Source organism: Mytilus californianus, unplaced genomic scaffold, assembly GCF_021869535.1.
Source record: "Mytilus californianus isolate M0D057914Y unplaced genomic scaffold, xbMytCali1.0.p SCAF_4, whole genome shotgun sequence".
NCBI classification, from domain to species: Eukaryota; Metazoa; Mollusca; class Bivalvia; order Mytilida; family Mytilidae; genus Mytilus; species Mytilus californianus.
The window spans coordinates 39,387,173-39,404,177 of NW_026262690.1; the positions used below are offsets into that span (position 1 = coordinate 39,387,173).

The window sequence follows — 17,005 nt, forward strand, 5'->3', positions numbered from 1 at the left end:
TGTGTATGGTATACTCAATTAAACATGTCCATAGTTCCATAAATTCTTACCTCTTATTTCACCAACGCCCCGTATAATTGTATCGGTGAATGAACCTCGGCGAAGTTGTACTCTTCCAATACTTCTGGTTACATTCTCCGAGTAATACAGCAAACCATTTATACTATCATATGACAGCGCCAAATAACCTTTAGCAATCTTGATGAAACACTGTGTTTCTAAAGTAATATTTGCGAGAGACATGTCGGCCAAATTTGCTGGATACTGGCATATAGCATCTCGGATGGCGTAGATGTGTGATGGTTGTATGAATTCCTGGACCTCTGTAGTAGATGAAATAAATTTCATGATAGAAAGTGTTAAGTTTTTTAGTAAAAAATAACCATTTACTGTCAGCACAAAATTTGTATGTTTATGTTGAAAATTATGTTATACAAGGGTTCCGTTACATTGTAATGGTTTTCTATAACTCTCTTTGTTAAACAAGGGTTCCGTTACATTGTAATGGTTTTCTATAACTCTCTTTGTTATACAAGGGTTCCGTTACATTGTAATGGTTTTCTATAGCTCTCTTTGTCTCTAACCATGATAATGTGTTGGTATAGTCACATATGTATCAATAAATAATACTGTAGTTTTGAAAAGAATCAAAACAAAGTTTTCTACAAACACACACAGGAGTTTCTTATAATCTGTCAATGAAAATAATACTTAAAGTTATGTATACCATTTTCTCCATAATTTCAACAGTATGTTACATGGGTTTTACAAAAAATAACACTTTTATCAACGTGGAAAAGGAAGCTGGGATTTTCAGAAAGATTTTTAAATTGTTTGACCTCGCCACATGTTTATGTGCCTTTCCATTCAGGAACCTCATCGGTGGTTGTTTTATGTTCTTTTTTTTTTTTTATTTTGTTATTTAGAAAATGATTGTGATCATAGATCTCTGATAGTTTCTGTATGATTTATAAACAATGTGTTTAGACTTGTTCGTTATATTCTAAGGACTACTGTCTATTGTTGAAGACTGTATTTTGACTTATAGGTGTCTTAGTGATATTTGTGGCATTTGTTTCTGTCTCCTTGACGTATAACCCGCATCTATTTTATTCATATTCATACCAGTGCATGTCTTTTTATCTGCATTTAACTCATATCCTTCGCCACACAAGCAGACGGCGTCAAATGCTGGCTTATCAACACACATTTGTTCACATCCCAATATTGTACACGCATCTACAAAGACAAAAAGAGAAATATTTTCCCGTAATACCGGTAAGTTGCAAGTACAAAAAAGGGAAATGTTTTTCCCACTGCCAAAATATATTTTCATCAGTTTATATTATATACTGGTCAACAAAATTAACTACACACAAGTTTGAAATAATAAATAGGAAAAACTGTAAATTTATCCTATGAAAAATATTCATTTGCAAAGCAAATGCATATGCAGTCAGAAAATCTGACCATGTTGAATAGTGAAAAATTACCATATCATCGCACACAGGAGTAAACTTTATTTTTGCGGAAAATGATGAAAATGATGACCAAATCGTCACTCAATTTTGAATATGATGATCATGTATTCAAATATCTGCGAAAGCATTCAAAACTGTATTTATACCTTATTCATATGTATAAAAAAATTAAATGACACTTTTAAATTGCTAGATATTTGACAGCCAAGGGTGTATGAGTACCGAAACATGCGAAGAGCTTTATGACAAAAATGGGACCTACACATAATCGTCAAATCAATCCACCCTTTTTATCTCTATCCGTGGAATAACTTGATGTACAGAAGAATGAACAATAGAAATAAGTTCACTCAAAAGCACTTCACAATTATATTGACATAGTGGATTTTTCATTCAAAGGAGTAGGTTCGACAAGGCCCTAAATTGGCCCCTTTTTTCTAGCAAAAATTTCGAATTAGGATTTATTGACCAACATCACAACGAATCATACTAATGCAATGACTTAATAGATATTATGGCTTTTTGTTAAATTTACGTACTCGCGTTCTTTTCATGCGTTACAAACAGCACTCATTTTGATATTCCACGAAAATCCAATGAAATCTGGTAAATTTACATTAATTACTTGGACAAGAAATATAGAGCGCATGCGTTGACAAAAAAAATCTTTTAACATAACGTTTGTTATAAAATTTTACATATCTGACTTAATATTTAGTTTGTCTTAGCCTACCCTCTATGTTTCCTAGGACTCAATTTGGTTGAAATCCGGACAATTTTGTCAAATTTCACAAAATCTCTATTTTTGGCCTATTTGGGTTGTGAAAATCAACGCTTTCTAATAAAACTTTGAATTTTGAATTTTCTTAGACTTATTTGATACTGAAAGGACCTTAAATTTGATCCAGAAAAAGGAAGTTATTTCGGTTCTAAAAGTATTGACAAATGTTACAAACGTATATAAAACTAGCAATATTGTATAAAAAAAATGTCCCAAACAGCAATATCATTCTTAATTGGTGTTTAACAGTTGAAAAATAATACTATATTATTTAGACTTTACCGTATCAAATTCTGTTTTTTTTCACCAACCTTTTAATTTTTAAACCAAGGAGTAAAACACATTTTAAGTATTTTTGCGCCTAAATGTACTCCTCAATATACTGTATTTTTTTAAAGTAAATCTTCATCTCAGATTGTATGGAAAACCTGATATTCTGGAATTCAGTGGTTGTCGTTGGTTGCTGCCTGTCTTATTTGTTGATCGTTTGTTGTTTTGTCATGTTTTCACGTTTGAATTGTTTCACATTTTGTCATGTCTGGGCCTTTTGTAACTGACCGTACAGTATGTATTTTGCTCAATGTTGAACTGTGACCTGCAGTTACTTACATCCACATTATAAGGACTCCAGTGGATAGTTATGTCATTGGCAATCATACCACATCTCCTTACTTCTTTGTAATGATTTGAAGTTGGTATTCATTCCTCCGGAAGTTGGAAAGTATACACGGCTATCAATTATTCTTGTTATGGCGTTAACAAATGTATTATAGTTGCTAGTATATTTGGTTATGTGACTAGAATTCTCAAAACAATGTTTTTATTCAAGGACCCTCGTTTTCAGAAATTGTTGGTGAACCTTTTCAAAGGAACGTATTCACTGTGTATCATCGGTACCCTTGACCTGGTTCTCTGTTCATTGTCTGAGAAAAACAACATTACTGTACAAATACCAGCGTATAGCTGTTGTTTTTCTTAGACATGAACAGAGAACCAGGCCAAGGGTACATATCCGGTGGTGATGATACACAGTGGTATTATATTGGTTAAAGACTGGTAATTTAAACAGTGACTAATTATTTAATCTAAGGTTCCAACGAGTCCGGTACATTGTAAGTTATGCACTGTAGTGGTAAAGTGTAGTGTGTATTAGTGCTACAAGTACATACTATCGTGCTTGAGTTAAACAATGTATATGCACTTGAATGGCATAATTGTTAAGTGTTTTCCTTTCAATGTAATTTTAATCGATTTCAAGACGTCTATAAATTTAGTATAATACGTGCAGAAAAAAAAGAGTCTCAATTAGGTAATTTTCAAGGACATTTTTCTAATGGCCTTCATAACAGAGACTTCGCTAAAAGATTTCAACGTATTGTAGAGTATCCAAATGACAAATCAGTAAACAAAAAAAAATAACAGACAATTTAGAAATAGATAACTAAAATTAAAAAAAATATTCTTCGAGTAGGCAGCTTTAAAAGATTTTAGTTTTCAGTTAATTATCTCTTGGATTCTTTAAAATCATGATATACAAAATCTCAGGCTTCTGATCGGAATCTTTTTTTTTAAAGAGGTTTATTTTTTAATTTCAAATTTAAATTTTTTTTTAAAGTTTTAATTTTGTGCTTTCTATGGCTTAAATCTGTTCGTCAGCTTTTGTTTTCTCGTTTTCCTTATTCTAGATACTGATCTTCCTAAAATATCAAATTTATGCAAGACATTTTCTTGATTTTTTTCTTGATTGCATAAATTAACAATAAAAAAAATACTTGAGAAAACGTCCTACATTACAGTCATCTGCATAGTTATAAATCTTTCAGAGTTGGCATGATTTACAGGCTTTGGAGTTCAAAAGTACCTTTAACTTTCCTTAAAATACATTAAAATGTAATTCAGAACATTGCATGAAAGAAGTAAACCATTTAAGCCAACGGTATTAACAGAAACAAAAATATCTTATATCATGTCAAAAGTATATTAAATTTGAAGCATGTGATGTATATATAAAAGTCCTAAATATTTTTATTTTTTATTGCAGTTTCACGACAGAAAGCTTTGATGCTTTTGTAAGTATACTTCTACTAACTTGATTTTTCATTATAGATAAAAAAAAAAATTTTTTTTTTAATAAATCCGTCAAAATAGAAGCGCCAACATTGAAAATGTTAATACCAGATCATTTTTAAAAATCACATTAAGTACGAATAAGAATGTTGCTGACACCAATTAAAGACACAGAACGATCACTTGTAATGATAACTTACAAGAAGGTTCACCCGCCTGCATATCTTCATCATACATCATTATGGCGAATGGTATGTAGCCTAATTTGTAGTTTGTATAGCCCTTCCCAGTGATTTTGTCGTAGATTTTTAAATGTCCCTCCTCTTGCTCTGTCATGAATATAAAATTCTGTAATTGAAGAAAAGGAATATGGTTTATTTTTATAAATTATCTATTATAGTATTCGAGATAGACCTGCACTTTTTGAAAACGTTATAACTATGTTATTTTGCGTTCTCCAAATGTTGAGTTTACATGAAGCAAAACAAAAATGTTGACAATATATGAAAAAAATATCATTCATCAAAGGAAATCTCCAAATCGAATAATGCTGGTTCGATCTAATTCGAATTATGCTGGTTCGATCTAAATCGGATAATGGTGGTTCGATCCAAATCGAATAATGCTGGTTCGATCTAAAATGAAATTATGAGTTCGAATAAAGATGAAAATGCTAAAATAAAAAAAGTCCTATTAAGCCAGAAAAAAAATATATGTCAATGCGCTTGTTTTTGAGATATTTACTAGTAAAACGTTTGCGAGAAACGGTACCATTCATTATCTTTTCAAATTTTATGAGATTTTTATGCAATCAACACCTTATAAGAAATAACAAGGAATTAATCAGATTTCGCAGGGGTTATTGTTCAAAATTTATTTAATAAGATTGATAAAAAGAGAAGCTAAGGAGAGGATTACAAGCGACCAAATGTTTGGATTTGTTTTCGATATTTTTTCTTTGTCGTCACATTTTTCAATATTTCAGCTTTCTCACTTTCACTTTCACTGAAATGAACTCCGTCCTAATTAATCATCTCCAAAGAACAGCATTCGCTTTTTGAAGAAATATAAAGAAAAAGCATGTCTTAAGTTGGTTTTTAGCGCGAGAATGACGTCTTCTTCTTCTTTCTTTTCTTTTTTCTTTGAAGTACTTGTTTGCTCGAAAATAACCAAATTCGCTTTCTATATAAAAAAAAAATGACAGAACTTTGATTTGAAAATAGTCTCTGTAGCTCCTGGTTTTTAATGGAGTCATTTGCTTTGAGCAATACATATGTCTCGAGTGTTATGCATAAATACTGTCAGACACACGTATCGACTCTGTCACATTAACAAATTGGTTTCATACGTTTATATTATAGATTTCAGGCAAACTGTTTTGTACAGTTTTGCATTTTGTTTTCTGTACTTTTATGTTTATTTTTTGCTTACCTCATAAAGCGCGATGCCAAAAAAGTTTGTATTTGGGAGTGAGAGAACTATTCTTCTATTATTTCCATTAAATTCAACTGTTTCTACCGTGTCTTTTGAGCTATCGACCCAGTAAATAGCGTTGGCTTCATAATCAACTGTAATACCACGTGGATGGACGATATTATCATTAACGAGTATTCTCCTGTTTCCTCCAGTCAGATCTGACATCTCTATTTTAGGAATATCTCCCCAGTCACTCCAAAACAGATACCTAATTGACATATATAAATAACACAGTGTCATGTTACTTGTATTCGTTCTAGATTAAAACTAAACATTAATAGAAAGATTGCGTTTCTTCTTTTTTGTGTGTATCATACTGTTCATCAGACTTCTTATAAATAACATGTCAAAGGTTATTAAAGTGATTTCATTTAGTCTAAACAATAGTTTTTTTGTGATGTTCAAAACATAAACATGCAAATAAGACAATTAAAAAAGGATCGGAGAAATTGTCATCTCATATCTGAAAAAAACCAATAGATGGATGGCCTTAATCGAACAAAGAGAAAATAAATCGACGCGTTACATTTTCGCGAATTTGTCCTACGTTTGCGGGAACAATTATCCACGTTTGAGCGACAGAACGCATTACGTTTGCAGAAAATTTACCTATTGAAAAGTTACTACGTTTGCGCGAATTAATCAAATTTTCGAATGAAAAATAATTATCAATTCTTCAACTGAAACAGAAAAAGTGGCTTATACACGACCAGGATTTGTGCTTACTAGTTCATTTAGCGGAAAAAGATTAGGACAGTTTTGTAGATGATTTAATGTCAAATACTGCTAAGAATGAAAGCCGCAAACTATTTGCAAACTACTTAGATGAAAATTACGTCACCAGCGAGTCGATAATACCGCCAAGAATATGGCCGACTGTTCCAAATGAAAGTACAAAACGTACCAATAATGGCCTAGAGTCTTTAGAACTGACTTATATATTGTTCCCGTTTAGATTAAATACTGTATTTTATTCCAGAATATGTGTTTTATACTCAGAATGTTCCTTTCCAGGAGAAACAAACTTATTCAAAACGTTGCTCTTGGACACATATTAAGTGCTTTTAAATGTTTATATAAGCGAAGAAGGACTTCTTTGATTATATAAATTATCTGTCAATATAATTAATTTAAAACAAACAAAAATCATACAGTTCAGGTTATTCTCAGGATAAAAAAATAGATAAAAACTTCATTATAGACTACAGAGGTGAAACTAAGTATACACAATAATAGATGGATTAACTTATATGAAAGAAAACAATTCTAATATATTTTCCCTCATTTAAAGAGATAAATTAATACTAAAATCAGGAATCAAGTGCAATAGCTGGTTACGAGTTGAGCCTTTTAACGTAAACTGCGACTGATGTTTCGACAAAAGATATTTTATAAAAATTATACTATGAAGCTTTACTTATTGCACTCAACAATGCGATAGGTCGATGAAAATTCTTTCGCTCTTCTTAAATATGAAAAAAAACATATATTTTCATATATATAACAGTTTTGCTAAAAGTCTGAGGTCATTTTCCATAGTCTTGAACTTAATAATATATATTTTCATTCTGCAATGGTTGACCAGTGAGATTAATAACATTTCTTTTATAAATAATCACTACATCTAATTCGAATTTTCCGCAAAATGTGTTGGTTCGTATATACCGTCCCATATCATATTTTCTAGTAATTCTTTTCATTCATACATTACTTAGTTTTAGGTGGTCTTCATTGAAGTCTCTTAAAAGAGTGGTGGAAGACACCAAAGGTATATTCAAACTCATAACTGACAATGCCATTTAACTCCCGTATCAACAACTGATAGATTTCAGGTTATGAAGGCACACAAATATTGGATTTACAGATAGAAAAAAGAAAACAATTGACATTTAATTTGTTTTATTCCCCATTGGCGGTCTAAATCACTTAACGGAAACAGCAAAATTTCCACCGTCTGCAATGTAACACATGATTATGAGCACATCGGCAACATATCAAATTAAAGCTTGGATAAAACGAATTAAAATGTAAATTAACTCCTTTACACTTAAAACATGTTGTATGTCAACCGACTTTTAACGTTACAGTGAACCCTCACTTTGGCAATGACATTAATTGTTATTTTAAAAGTACACTGAGAGATTGCCTGAAAGTATGAATTGTATTTGTTGTATTGTTTTCCCTTATCCGTGCTCTTTTTTACCATCTTCATTATAGTGATATACAAGTCTATAAAAAGGACCAACCAGCAAATTTAATATGTACCGGATCGTCTAGAATAGACGATACTGCGCAAATATGGAAAAAAATATATAAGTCTAACGATATGCACAATATAAGTCTATAATATACGAAGATGATGTTACAAATCGTGTTGACAAATATTTCGGCTTAACAAATAGCCTCGTCAGTGTCAATAATTTAAACAATACTATTTGTACGTGTAAAATAGCTCAGTAATACAGTACGTTTTGGTCTATGGATTTAATCCAAAATCTTGAACATCATAATATAAAACAAAACTCGATACTCAAATATACGTGACTGTGTATATTTACATCCCAAAATGAGTGTAAAATAAAACTACTAGTATTTCTTGTTGATGCCGTTTGGATGATGTACATTTAGTTCCTTTATCCAAAAGCTTTCCCGAACCTGTCGCTGTCACTCCAGTGAATGTTCTGTTCAATCACCAGGATTTTCATGCGGTTAAAGTCATCAAGTTTGTGAACAGACTGTCTGAAATGCTGAGAAACTGGGAGAAGTGGCTTCTTAGAGATATCACTCCTATGGCCATTGAGGCGTTTGTGGAAAGGCTGCTTTGGCTCACCAACATATTGGAGGCCACAAACCGAACATTCTATAATGTAAATAACATTCATACTTTTGCAGGTTACATTGCAAAATATCCTATAGTTATTTTCGGTTGCCTTACTGTGAAAAGTTGATGAGTGATGCATCTGTAGGCAGCATTTGCAGCGTTTTTCATCAATCAAACGACAATCTCCAGAAGAACTTCTATTATTAGACACTTCAGCCTGCACCAACAGGTTTCGCAGACTATTGCATTGCCTAAAAGCTTTCATAGGAGGCTCGGGAAAAATCTTGGATAGTTTGGAATTCATTTCAACTGTTTTCCAATGCTCACGAATGACACCGAAGCTGTTTTTGAGAGATGGCTGGTAAGTAAGAACACATGGAGTCCTTTTAATTTTTATTTTTATCTTTTTTTTTTAACAGTTTACTCCTTGGGATAGTTTCCGCCTTCTGAAAACTTTTTTGGATAGTTCTGTGTATGTAGCCCCTTCTCTTCAAGCGGGTTTCGAGTTGACTTAGTCGTTTTTTAGTTGTTTCTGTGTTGGAACATATTTGCTTGACTCTGAGTGCCTGACTGTACGGGATGCTCTTAGTACAATAAGCAGGATGGCAACTTTTAGGGGACAGGTATTGGTGAGTAACAGTAGGCTTCGAATATAGGTCTGTGGATATAATGCCATCTGTGAGGGAGCTGGAAATATCGAGGAAGGTGATTTTGGATTTAGATTTCTCATGAGTAAATTTGATACTTGGATGTATGTTGTTGGCATGAGTGATAAATGTATCTAAATCCTCGTCACTTTTATTCCATTTCATATCCACATCATCTATAAATCTAAACCGGGAAAGCGGTTTTTCGATTGAAGATTTAAGGAGTTGTTTTTTTAATTTGTCCATAAATATGTTGGCATATGATGGAGCCATTTTAGTATCCATTATAGCAGTTCTAATAACTTGCAGATAATGATCTCCATCAAAAGTGGAGTTGTTGTTCTTTAGTACCAGCGTAGGCATTTTGACCAGGCATTCAGTAGGTGAATATTTTACTGGTCGGGAATTTCAAACTTCTTTACATGCATCAATGCCATCTGCATGCATGGAAGGCCATAAATATATAGATATATAAGTCTAAATTGAAAACAACGTTCAAACCTGTTTGCGTTGCAAAACAAATTTCTTGGTAGAGGGGTCTAAATACAGCACAAACAACGTTTTCTAAAAGACCAAAAGGTGAAAAAGTATATTTAAACAAAACGCATTTGACTAGCAGGTCGAACAACTGATGTTCTTAAACCCTGCTGACTGCCATTGGCGATTGCCAAATAAACGGATAACAAGATGTAACAAAATGAATCTTTATTATGAATTTAATACCAAACAGAAAACAATAAACTTGCGGAAAAGATGGTTTACCGCAAACATGAGGTGCAAAAATTTGTACACCATATCCGGATTTCGACAATTAATGTCTCTTCAGTGATGTTAGGAATGAATATATATATTGTTTTGCATGCACACGTATAAAAATTGCGGTTTTTATCCAAAGCAATCATAGGTTTGAGCGTTGTTTTCAATTTAGACTTATAAATAATTAACTTACAATTAAGAGTATAAATGGTTTAGGGGTGTGGATACTATGAAGTTTTCAAGATATTGAACATTTACATGAAGGTTGGTGGGGCTTATCCCTAGGGACGAAACCTATGGTAAACTAGAAAGGTCTTATAAAGACAATTACGACTGTACAAAGTTTAGAGGTTTGGATCTGACTATTTGTTTTAGATATTCAACCAAATTCTAGATGAGGTGATGACCCTTATGTCCATATAAAAGGTCTTGCTATGACAAGCTATAATATATATGGTTTTGGGTTAGACATTAACAAATCAATTATTGGACCTTGAAGGTCAAAGGACAAGGTCAGAGTTCCTATCCAATGGTACGTGACACATCGGAACATGAATTTCATGAAATAAGCGACACACAAACTTAAAGTAATAGAACTTTATGCAAAATAGTATAAGTTAATGTCAAAACATAAAACCGTTTTGGCCCAGACATGGTTGTATGAGAAACAGAAGAAGAAATACTACTGAACATAATGTCTCCCTTCGTCAAAGTGAAGACATAATAATTTTTGAAGTAACACAGATGTATTACAAATAAAATATTTAAAGGACTTTATAATAAATCCCATCTAATAAGATATTGAAAAGTACGTCATCAATTTTAAATTCAAGGATCAAGTCCAGTTTATACAAGAAACATAATTCAATTTTCTAAATGCTATTACAACAGACACAATACAGAATTACTGTGAAGTAAGGGAACATCAAGTTTGCCAAGTTTATGCATGAATTATTCACGCAAGATTTTCCGGTCAAATAAAACGCTAAAAAATTGTGCAAGTTTTGTTTGAAATCTTACATTTTATGTTAGGTAAGTAACATTTCAGGACTCTAGTACACATAACTTTATATTAAAAAAAACACCAATGTGTGTATTTACTTGTAAGTGTGTTTTTTTTCACAACAGATACTTCATTAGGAATCTTATGAGAACTTGAAGTGAATATTGTAGGAACCCTTGTGTTATCAGTTATGCTGAGTGAATTGTTGAAAGATTATCGTCTATGGCGTTGTACTTGAAGTAAACATAATGACATACTGCTGATTTTGTTACTCCTAATGAGTTCATAACAATTCTGATGATAATGCAGGAAAAATTGTTCTTTAAACCTTATCTTTACTTCAGTTGGTATCCTGTCATTGTTTTCGCTTAGCTGTAATCTGGACTCGATGCAAAGAACTTCTAACCTTTTGTTATTTTTTTTAGTTTTCAAGCCATTGTGTTTTTTTTTTCAAACTAGTCGATACCTTATGATTGAAGAGCGCTCCCTCGTCCATAAATTGTTCTTTTCTAAATGCGAAGTATACCTATGACTACACCTGGAGCTATATAAATGGATAGTAATCGTCTTTCCCACTCTGATGTTAAGCATAGCTATCCATATTGAATAATAGTTACACGTGACTCGACTATTAAGTTTAGTTTATACATATATATGAACAAAATTTTGGAGGAGGCCGACATTGGGTGTAATTTTCTCATACCAATTCCACATGTTGATCGAGGAACGGGAGATCCTAAAACCATGATGGCCATTGTTCACGAACAGACTGCAAAAGGATATCGCCTGGCCATAAAACATGGATTTCTGCTCTGATCTTACACAAGGAATCAGTTCGAGGCGGCTGATTCCCTTTTTTGGCACCTTCAAATGTTTGTACCGAAAACTTTATTTCTCTGAGACGTGCCGTAAAATCTGATTCGATATGTTAAGGACAAGGTTTTTAAAATGTGGATGTTGTGGAAAAAAACAGATGTTGATCAAATAGATGTGACTGTAGAAAAGCAGGGCAAATGTGCAATAGTAGATGCCATCCAAATTTTGTGTTTGGAAAAATAAATGATTGTTTTAAAATATTGTGCTTAACATTTTTAAAATATTGTATTTAACATTTTAATAAATTGTGCTTAACGTTTTAATATATTGTGCCTAATATTTTAATATATTGTGCTTATCATTTTTTTGTGCCTTATATTTTAATATATTGTGCTTATCATTTTAATATATTGTGCTCAGCATTTTAATATATTGTGCCTAACATTTTGATATATTGTGCTTAACATTTTACAATTTATTTTTATAAGGATGTTTTAACATGATTAATATATAGAATAAATTATTTAACTTTCATTCATTTTCTTTATAAACAAAACCGTTTCTTCATTTCAGTTATTATGCATAGTCCCTGACATTTTTTCTAGTAATTATTCATAATTCCTGAAAATTTTAGTGAATATATATAATCCCTAAACTAACCAGTGATTATACATAATCCCTGAAAATTTTAGGGATTCTACATTATCCCTGATAATACAAATTAACTGTTACATATATATCCTTGTTTAAGTACAACAAAATCGCATTGCATATTTGCAATTACATACATATAGGAAAACTTGCATATTAACATGAATGTAAACATTTTTTTAATATGAACGGGGCTTTATTACAAGAGCCATATACATTATTTGCATAATGATACCATTTGAAATAAATGAAAGTATGAATGATGTGTATTCCTCGGTAAACATTCCACAGGAGTCAGATTTTCAACTTTACAAAGACACACCAGTTGAAAGACCTAAAAAAAATTTTGTTAATTCTAACATATTTTATTGATAATTTTGACATTTGTTACTTTAATACAAAAATTACTTTGTACATGTATATCAGTTAAGGGCATACGATACAGATACAGGGGAGGTAATGACGTTGCTAACGTAAATTGTTATTTTCACGACGTCAAACTGTGACTTATCGGGAAAAGATGCAGTTTTCGACTGATTTTTATCATTCAAACTGATTTAACTTGAAAACAAGTTCATGGACCCCGCTTTTTAAATATGACATTTGGTTGCATTACGTATGAAGATTATGTGTACCAATTTTCATGAAAAAGTCAATAGTGCAATTTTTTTAAATTTGATAAATATACAGCATAAAATGACGTTTTTTTCCTACATTCATGAATGTTTGATAAATATGAGTTATTTGTAAAAATGAAATGTACAAATTTATAGAACATTTATATAAAACAGAAATTACAAATAATTTAACAAAAAACAGCTGGTGTTTATCTTTTAAAACAAAAAAGTTATGTATTTCTGTCGGAAGAAAAAATACGTCCACAAATCCGAATTTCAAGGAAATATCTGAAATTTCAACCTCAATTTACTCAAAAAGTAGCACATGATGGTATACTTTTTATTACATATTTGATTTAATCAGGTAAAAAATAGCCTATATGCAAATTTTCATCAACATTTCATTATGGGATCAAAACTGTATCGTATGCCCTTAAGAACGCGATAGGAATAAAGTTTCATGCGGATGTGACATGGTTAATAATAATTTTGACGTTTGTATTGTTATTGATGACTGATCCATGGCCGAACATGTTTGTTTAGCCGGTCAATTGCACACTCTGTATAATTATAGATTATCGTTGAGATGACCAATGATAATCTGTTTATCGCTATTTTACCTATGACGACGTTGTCAGTTTCATGTCAATTTCATTAGCAACGGCACGTGCCCCCTTAGTTTCTAGCGATAATTTTCATATCACTCGACTCCGCTGAGAAAGGAAATTATCAGTCAGTAAGATCACAGGAAATTTTCGTAAAATAGCGATAAACTTACATATAGCTAATTTACAATTCAGAATATCGTAAATCCTGGTGGAATCACATTACCAAAGGTGAATGTCCGGTGAATTTGGCATCTTTTATAACAGAATAAAGGATTTGCGGTTTTTTTTAGAAGCAGAACTGTGCTGATGAGTGACATTTAATCCAAGATTGTAGACTAATGGAAGATGACGGTGTGTTATGATTAGTATCGTTGTATTTAATGAGGATTTGTATCTGAAATGTCAGAGCTGTTTGTTGTATCTTGAGATAATTGGACACCCGCTATTCTAGGCGACATATTTTCCTATTTTGAATATATGCTGCTGTTTTAAAAACATAGCGACTTTTGAAATTTAATTTAAAAAAAAGACATTTGAAACACGATTTTTGTTTTAAAATTCAATTTGCACATTATTTGTACATTTCCAAAGTTTGCATATTTTTTCGCACTGTTCACGCCTTTTGTTGCTGTTCTATGTAAACATTTTGGGAGCACAGCGTGCAATATTCTACAAAGAATGCTGTGTGGTTCGTGCAGGCTATGTCTACAACCGAGGTAACTATGACGCATGGTCAATGCTGAACGCAACATTATTTTGAGTATACGTTGCCTGTCCATTTTTTACCAAACCAGTATGAAATAATGTTAAAATAATCATTACTAGAATTCTCGTTTGAATTGTTTTACATTTGTCATCTCGGGGCCTTTTAAAGCTGATTATGCGGTGTGGGTTTTGCTCCTTGATGAAGGCCATACGGTGACCTATCGTTGTTAACTTCTACGTCATTTGTTCTCTGGTGGAGAGTTGTCTCATTGACAATCATATCACATCTTCTTACTTTTTTAATTACTAGAACGATAGAAGGAAAAATCCTAATATCTTGAAGGCCTAATATATAATTCCAAGCAGACGGCAGGTAAAGTTAATTGTTTGCTTGGATTGTACTGCACATATTCATTTATACTTTCAACGCTTTGAATATTCTGACAACAATTTCGTCTTCTCAGATGAACAGAATACAATGTATTGAATTACAGGTCGAACGCATACTATAAACAACAGCTGTACTGCCTATCTAGAATTTACATTCCTCGCGTTTTCCTGATCTTTACAATATGTCACTTAAAATTCAAGAGTGTAAAAATATTCATCTTTTCTATTATTCCTTCGTTCGCTTGCCAACCAGCTAAAATAAACATTTTTTAGTGGTTAACTTGCCCGGTTAACTTGGTGAACTAAGATATAATCCTCTTCTCTGGAAAAAAAGTAAAATCACAACAATACCGAGCTCCGAAATTGCTTTCTTGCAACAGAGTACAGGAAAAAGGAGAGGTCCAACATAGTTCCTGTTTCAACGTGGAGGTTGAACAAGTTGTATCACGTGATATTTTTATACGCATCTTTCTACTCTTTCACACAAGCGAATTAAGCAATTGGAATTGGAATTACTTGAACTGGTTTTCACTTAAAACATTCGAGCACACTTTTGTGTGAACAGAAAGTTATATTGCCTGGTTGGCGGATGTAGACAATGTTTTGTATTTTGGAATAATAGTACACACGTTTGCTTACAATGATTAACCACTCTTGCAGAAATTCTGAAACACTGGAAAATTGCCATGACTGCAGAACCGTTGCATTTGGTGTTTGATTATGTTTTGTGTTGACAACATTAATACCAAGAAAAAGTGACATTCAAAGTATACTTAAATAGATAGTTTTGATCAAATCTTGGGAAATATGAAATTAGTATAATAAAAAAAAACATTTCAGTGAAAAAGATTGGTAATGATACTTGAATACAAATAGCGTCTGTCAGGTCGTGAGCTAGCTTTATCTCCTTTGTAGTGTTTTAAGGGTATTCATATGCAATGGAGCTCGGCAGCAGGCTTGATATACAATTGAGGTGACAGAATGAAGGAGTATTAAATCCAATTAAAGCGAGTTCTAATATTAGATATTTTGAATTATTTTCAAAAGCAAAAGGCATAAAAAAAAGCATAATTCTGAAAAAGCCTTTAAAATGCAAAATTTTACAAATCTAAATTCTAAATAGGTTTTAATATAGAAATAAAGAGATGTGGTATGATTTCCAATGAGACAATTATCACCCTGTCTTTAAATTATGTGGTTGCAAACAACTGTTATAGGTGACCTACGGTCTTCAAACGATGAGCAAAACCATACTGTATAATCAGCTATTTTAAGGACTCGACATGACAAAATGTGAAACAATTCAAAACGAATGTATTTCAGAAATTAATATGTCATTATATGCTATATGTACCACCATGTAACATACTACTATTTGAAAAGCCGGATAGCCGTAGGTTCTGGTTTGCCCGGTCGCCAAAAGGTCGATAAACTTTCCTTATTTTGCAAAGATAAAAGAAAATTAACTTATTTGTATGATAACATGATTCACGAAAACGTACGAACCTATAGAACAGGATACAGTTTAACTAATAAAACGTGCATCAAGTGGTCAGATACGGTGTTTTTTTACCTGAATTTGCAATTCTAAAATATTCTTCTGAAAACGAGTCTTTTGATTTAAAAGTAAAATATTTCTTAGTGAATCAACATAACATTTCTGATAGATGACGAAGTATCGTTGGTTGATTGATTGTTGTTTGCTCCACAGGTAAACATGTCATACATATTGGGACTAAAACAAATTAACAATAAACAGGTAGGATCTCCAAAGATAACAATAGACAGGTTCAAACATAACAATAAGATAACAAAAACAGTTAGGTTCTCCAAAGATAACAATAAACAGGTAGGATCTCCAAAGATAACAATAAACAGGTAGGTTCTCTAAAGATAACAATAGACAGGTAGGTTCTCCAAAGATTACAATAAACAGGTAGGTGGTTCTCAAAAGATAGCAATAGACAGGTAGGTTCTCCAAAGATAACAATAGACAGATAGGACCTCCAAAGATAACAATAGACAGATAGGACCTCCAAAGATAACAATAGACAGGTAGGTTCTCCAAAGATAACAATAAACAGGTAGGTGGTTTTCCAAAGATAACAATAAACAGGTAGGTGGTTCTCAAAAGATAGCAATAAACAGGTAGACCCTCCAAAGATAACAATAGACAGATAGGACCT

General features: G+C 32.2%; 1 protein-coding gene and 1 long non-coding RNA gene across 3 annotated transcripts in view; one reads left to right on the plus strand and one right to left on the minus strand.

Moving 5' to 3' along the window:
- The window catches only part of LOC127737998 (low-density lipoprotein receptor-related protein 4-like), a 91,793-nt gene that overhangs the window by 68,653 nt on the left and 6,135 nt on the right, over positions 1-17,005 (minus strand). For both annotated transcript variants that reach the window (XM_052248984.1, XM_052248983.1), the window contains exons 3-6: positions 5,761-6,013; positions 4,530-4,677; positions 1,126-1,239; positions 51-323 (exon numbers count right to left, since the gene is read on the minus strand). In XM_052248984.1, coding sequence (XP_052104944.1) covers positions 51-323; positions 1,126-1,239; positions 4,530-4,677; positions 5,761-6,013 — 788 coding nt within the window. The remainder of the gene's footprint in view (positions 1-50; positions 324-1,125; positions 1,240-4,529; positions 4,678-5,760; positions 6,014-17,005) is intronic.
- The window catches only part of LOC127738023 (uncharacterized), a 160,279-nt gene that overhangs the window by 56,288 nt on the left and 86,986 nt on the right, over positions 1-17,005 (plus strand). The window lies entirely within an intron of this gene.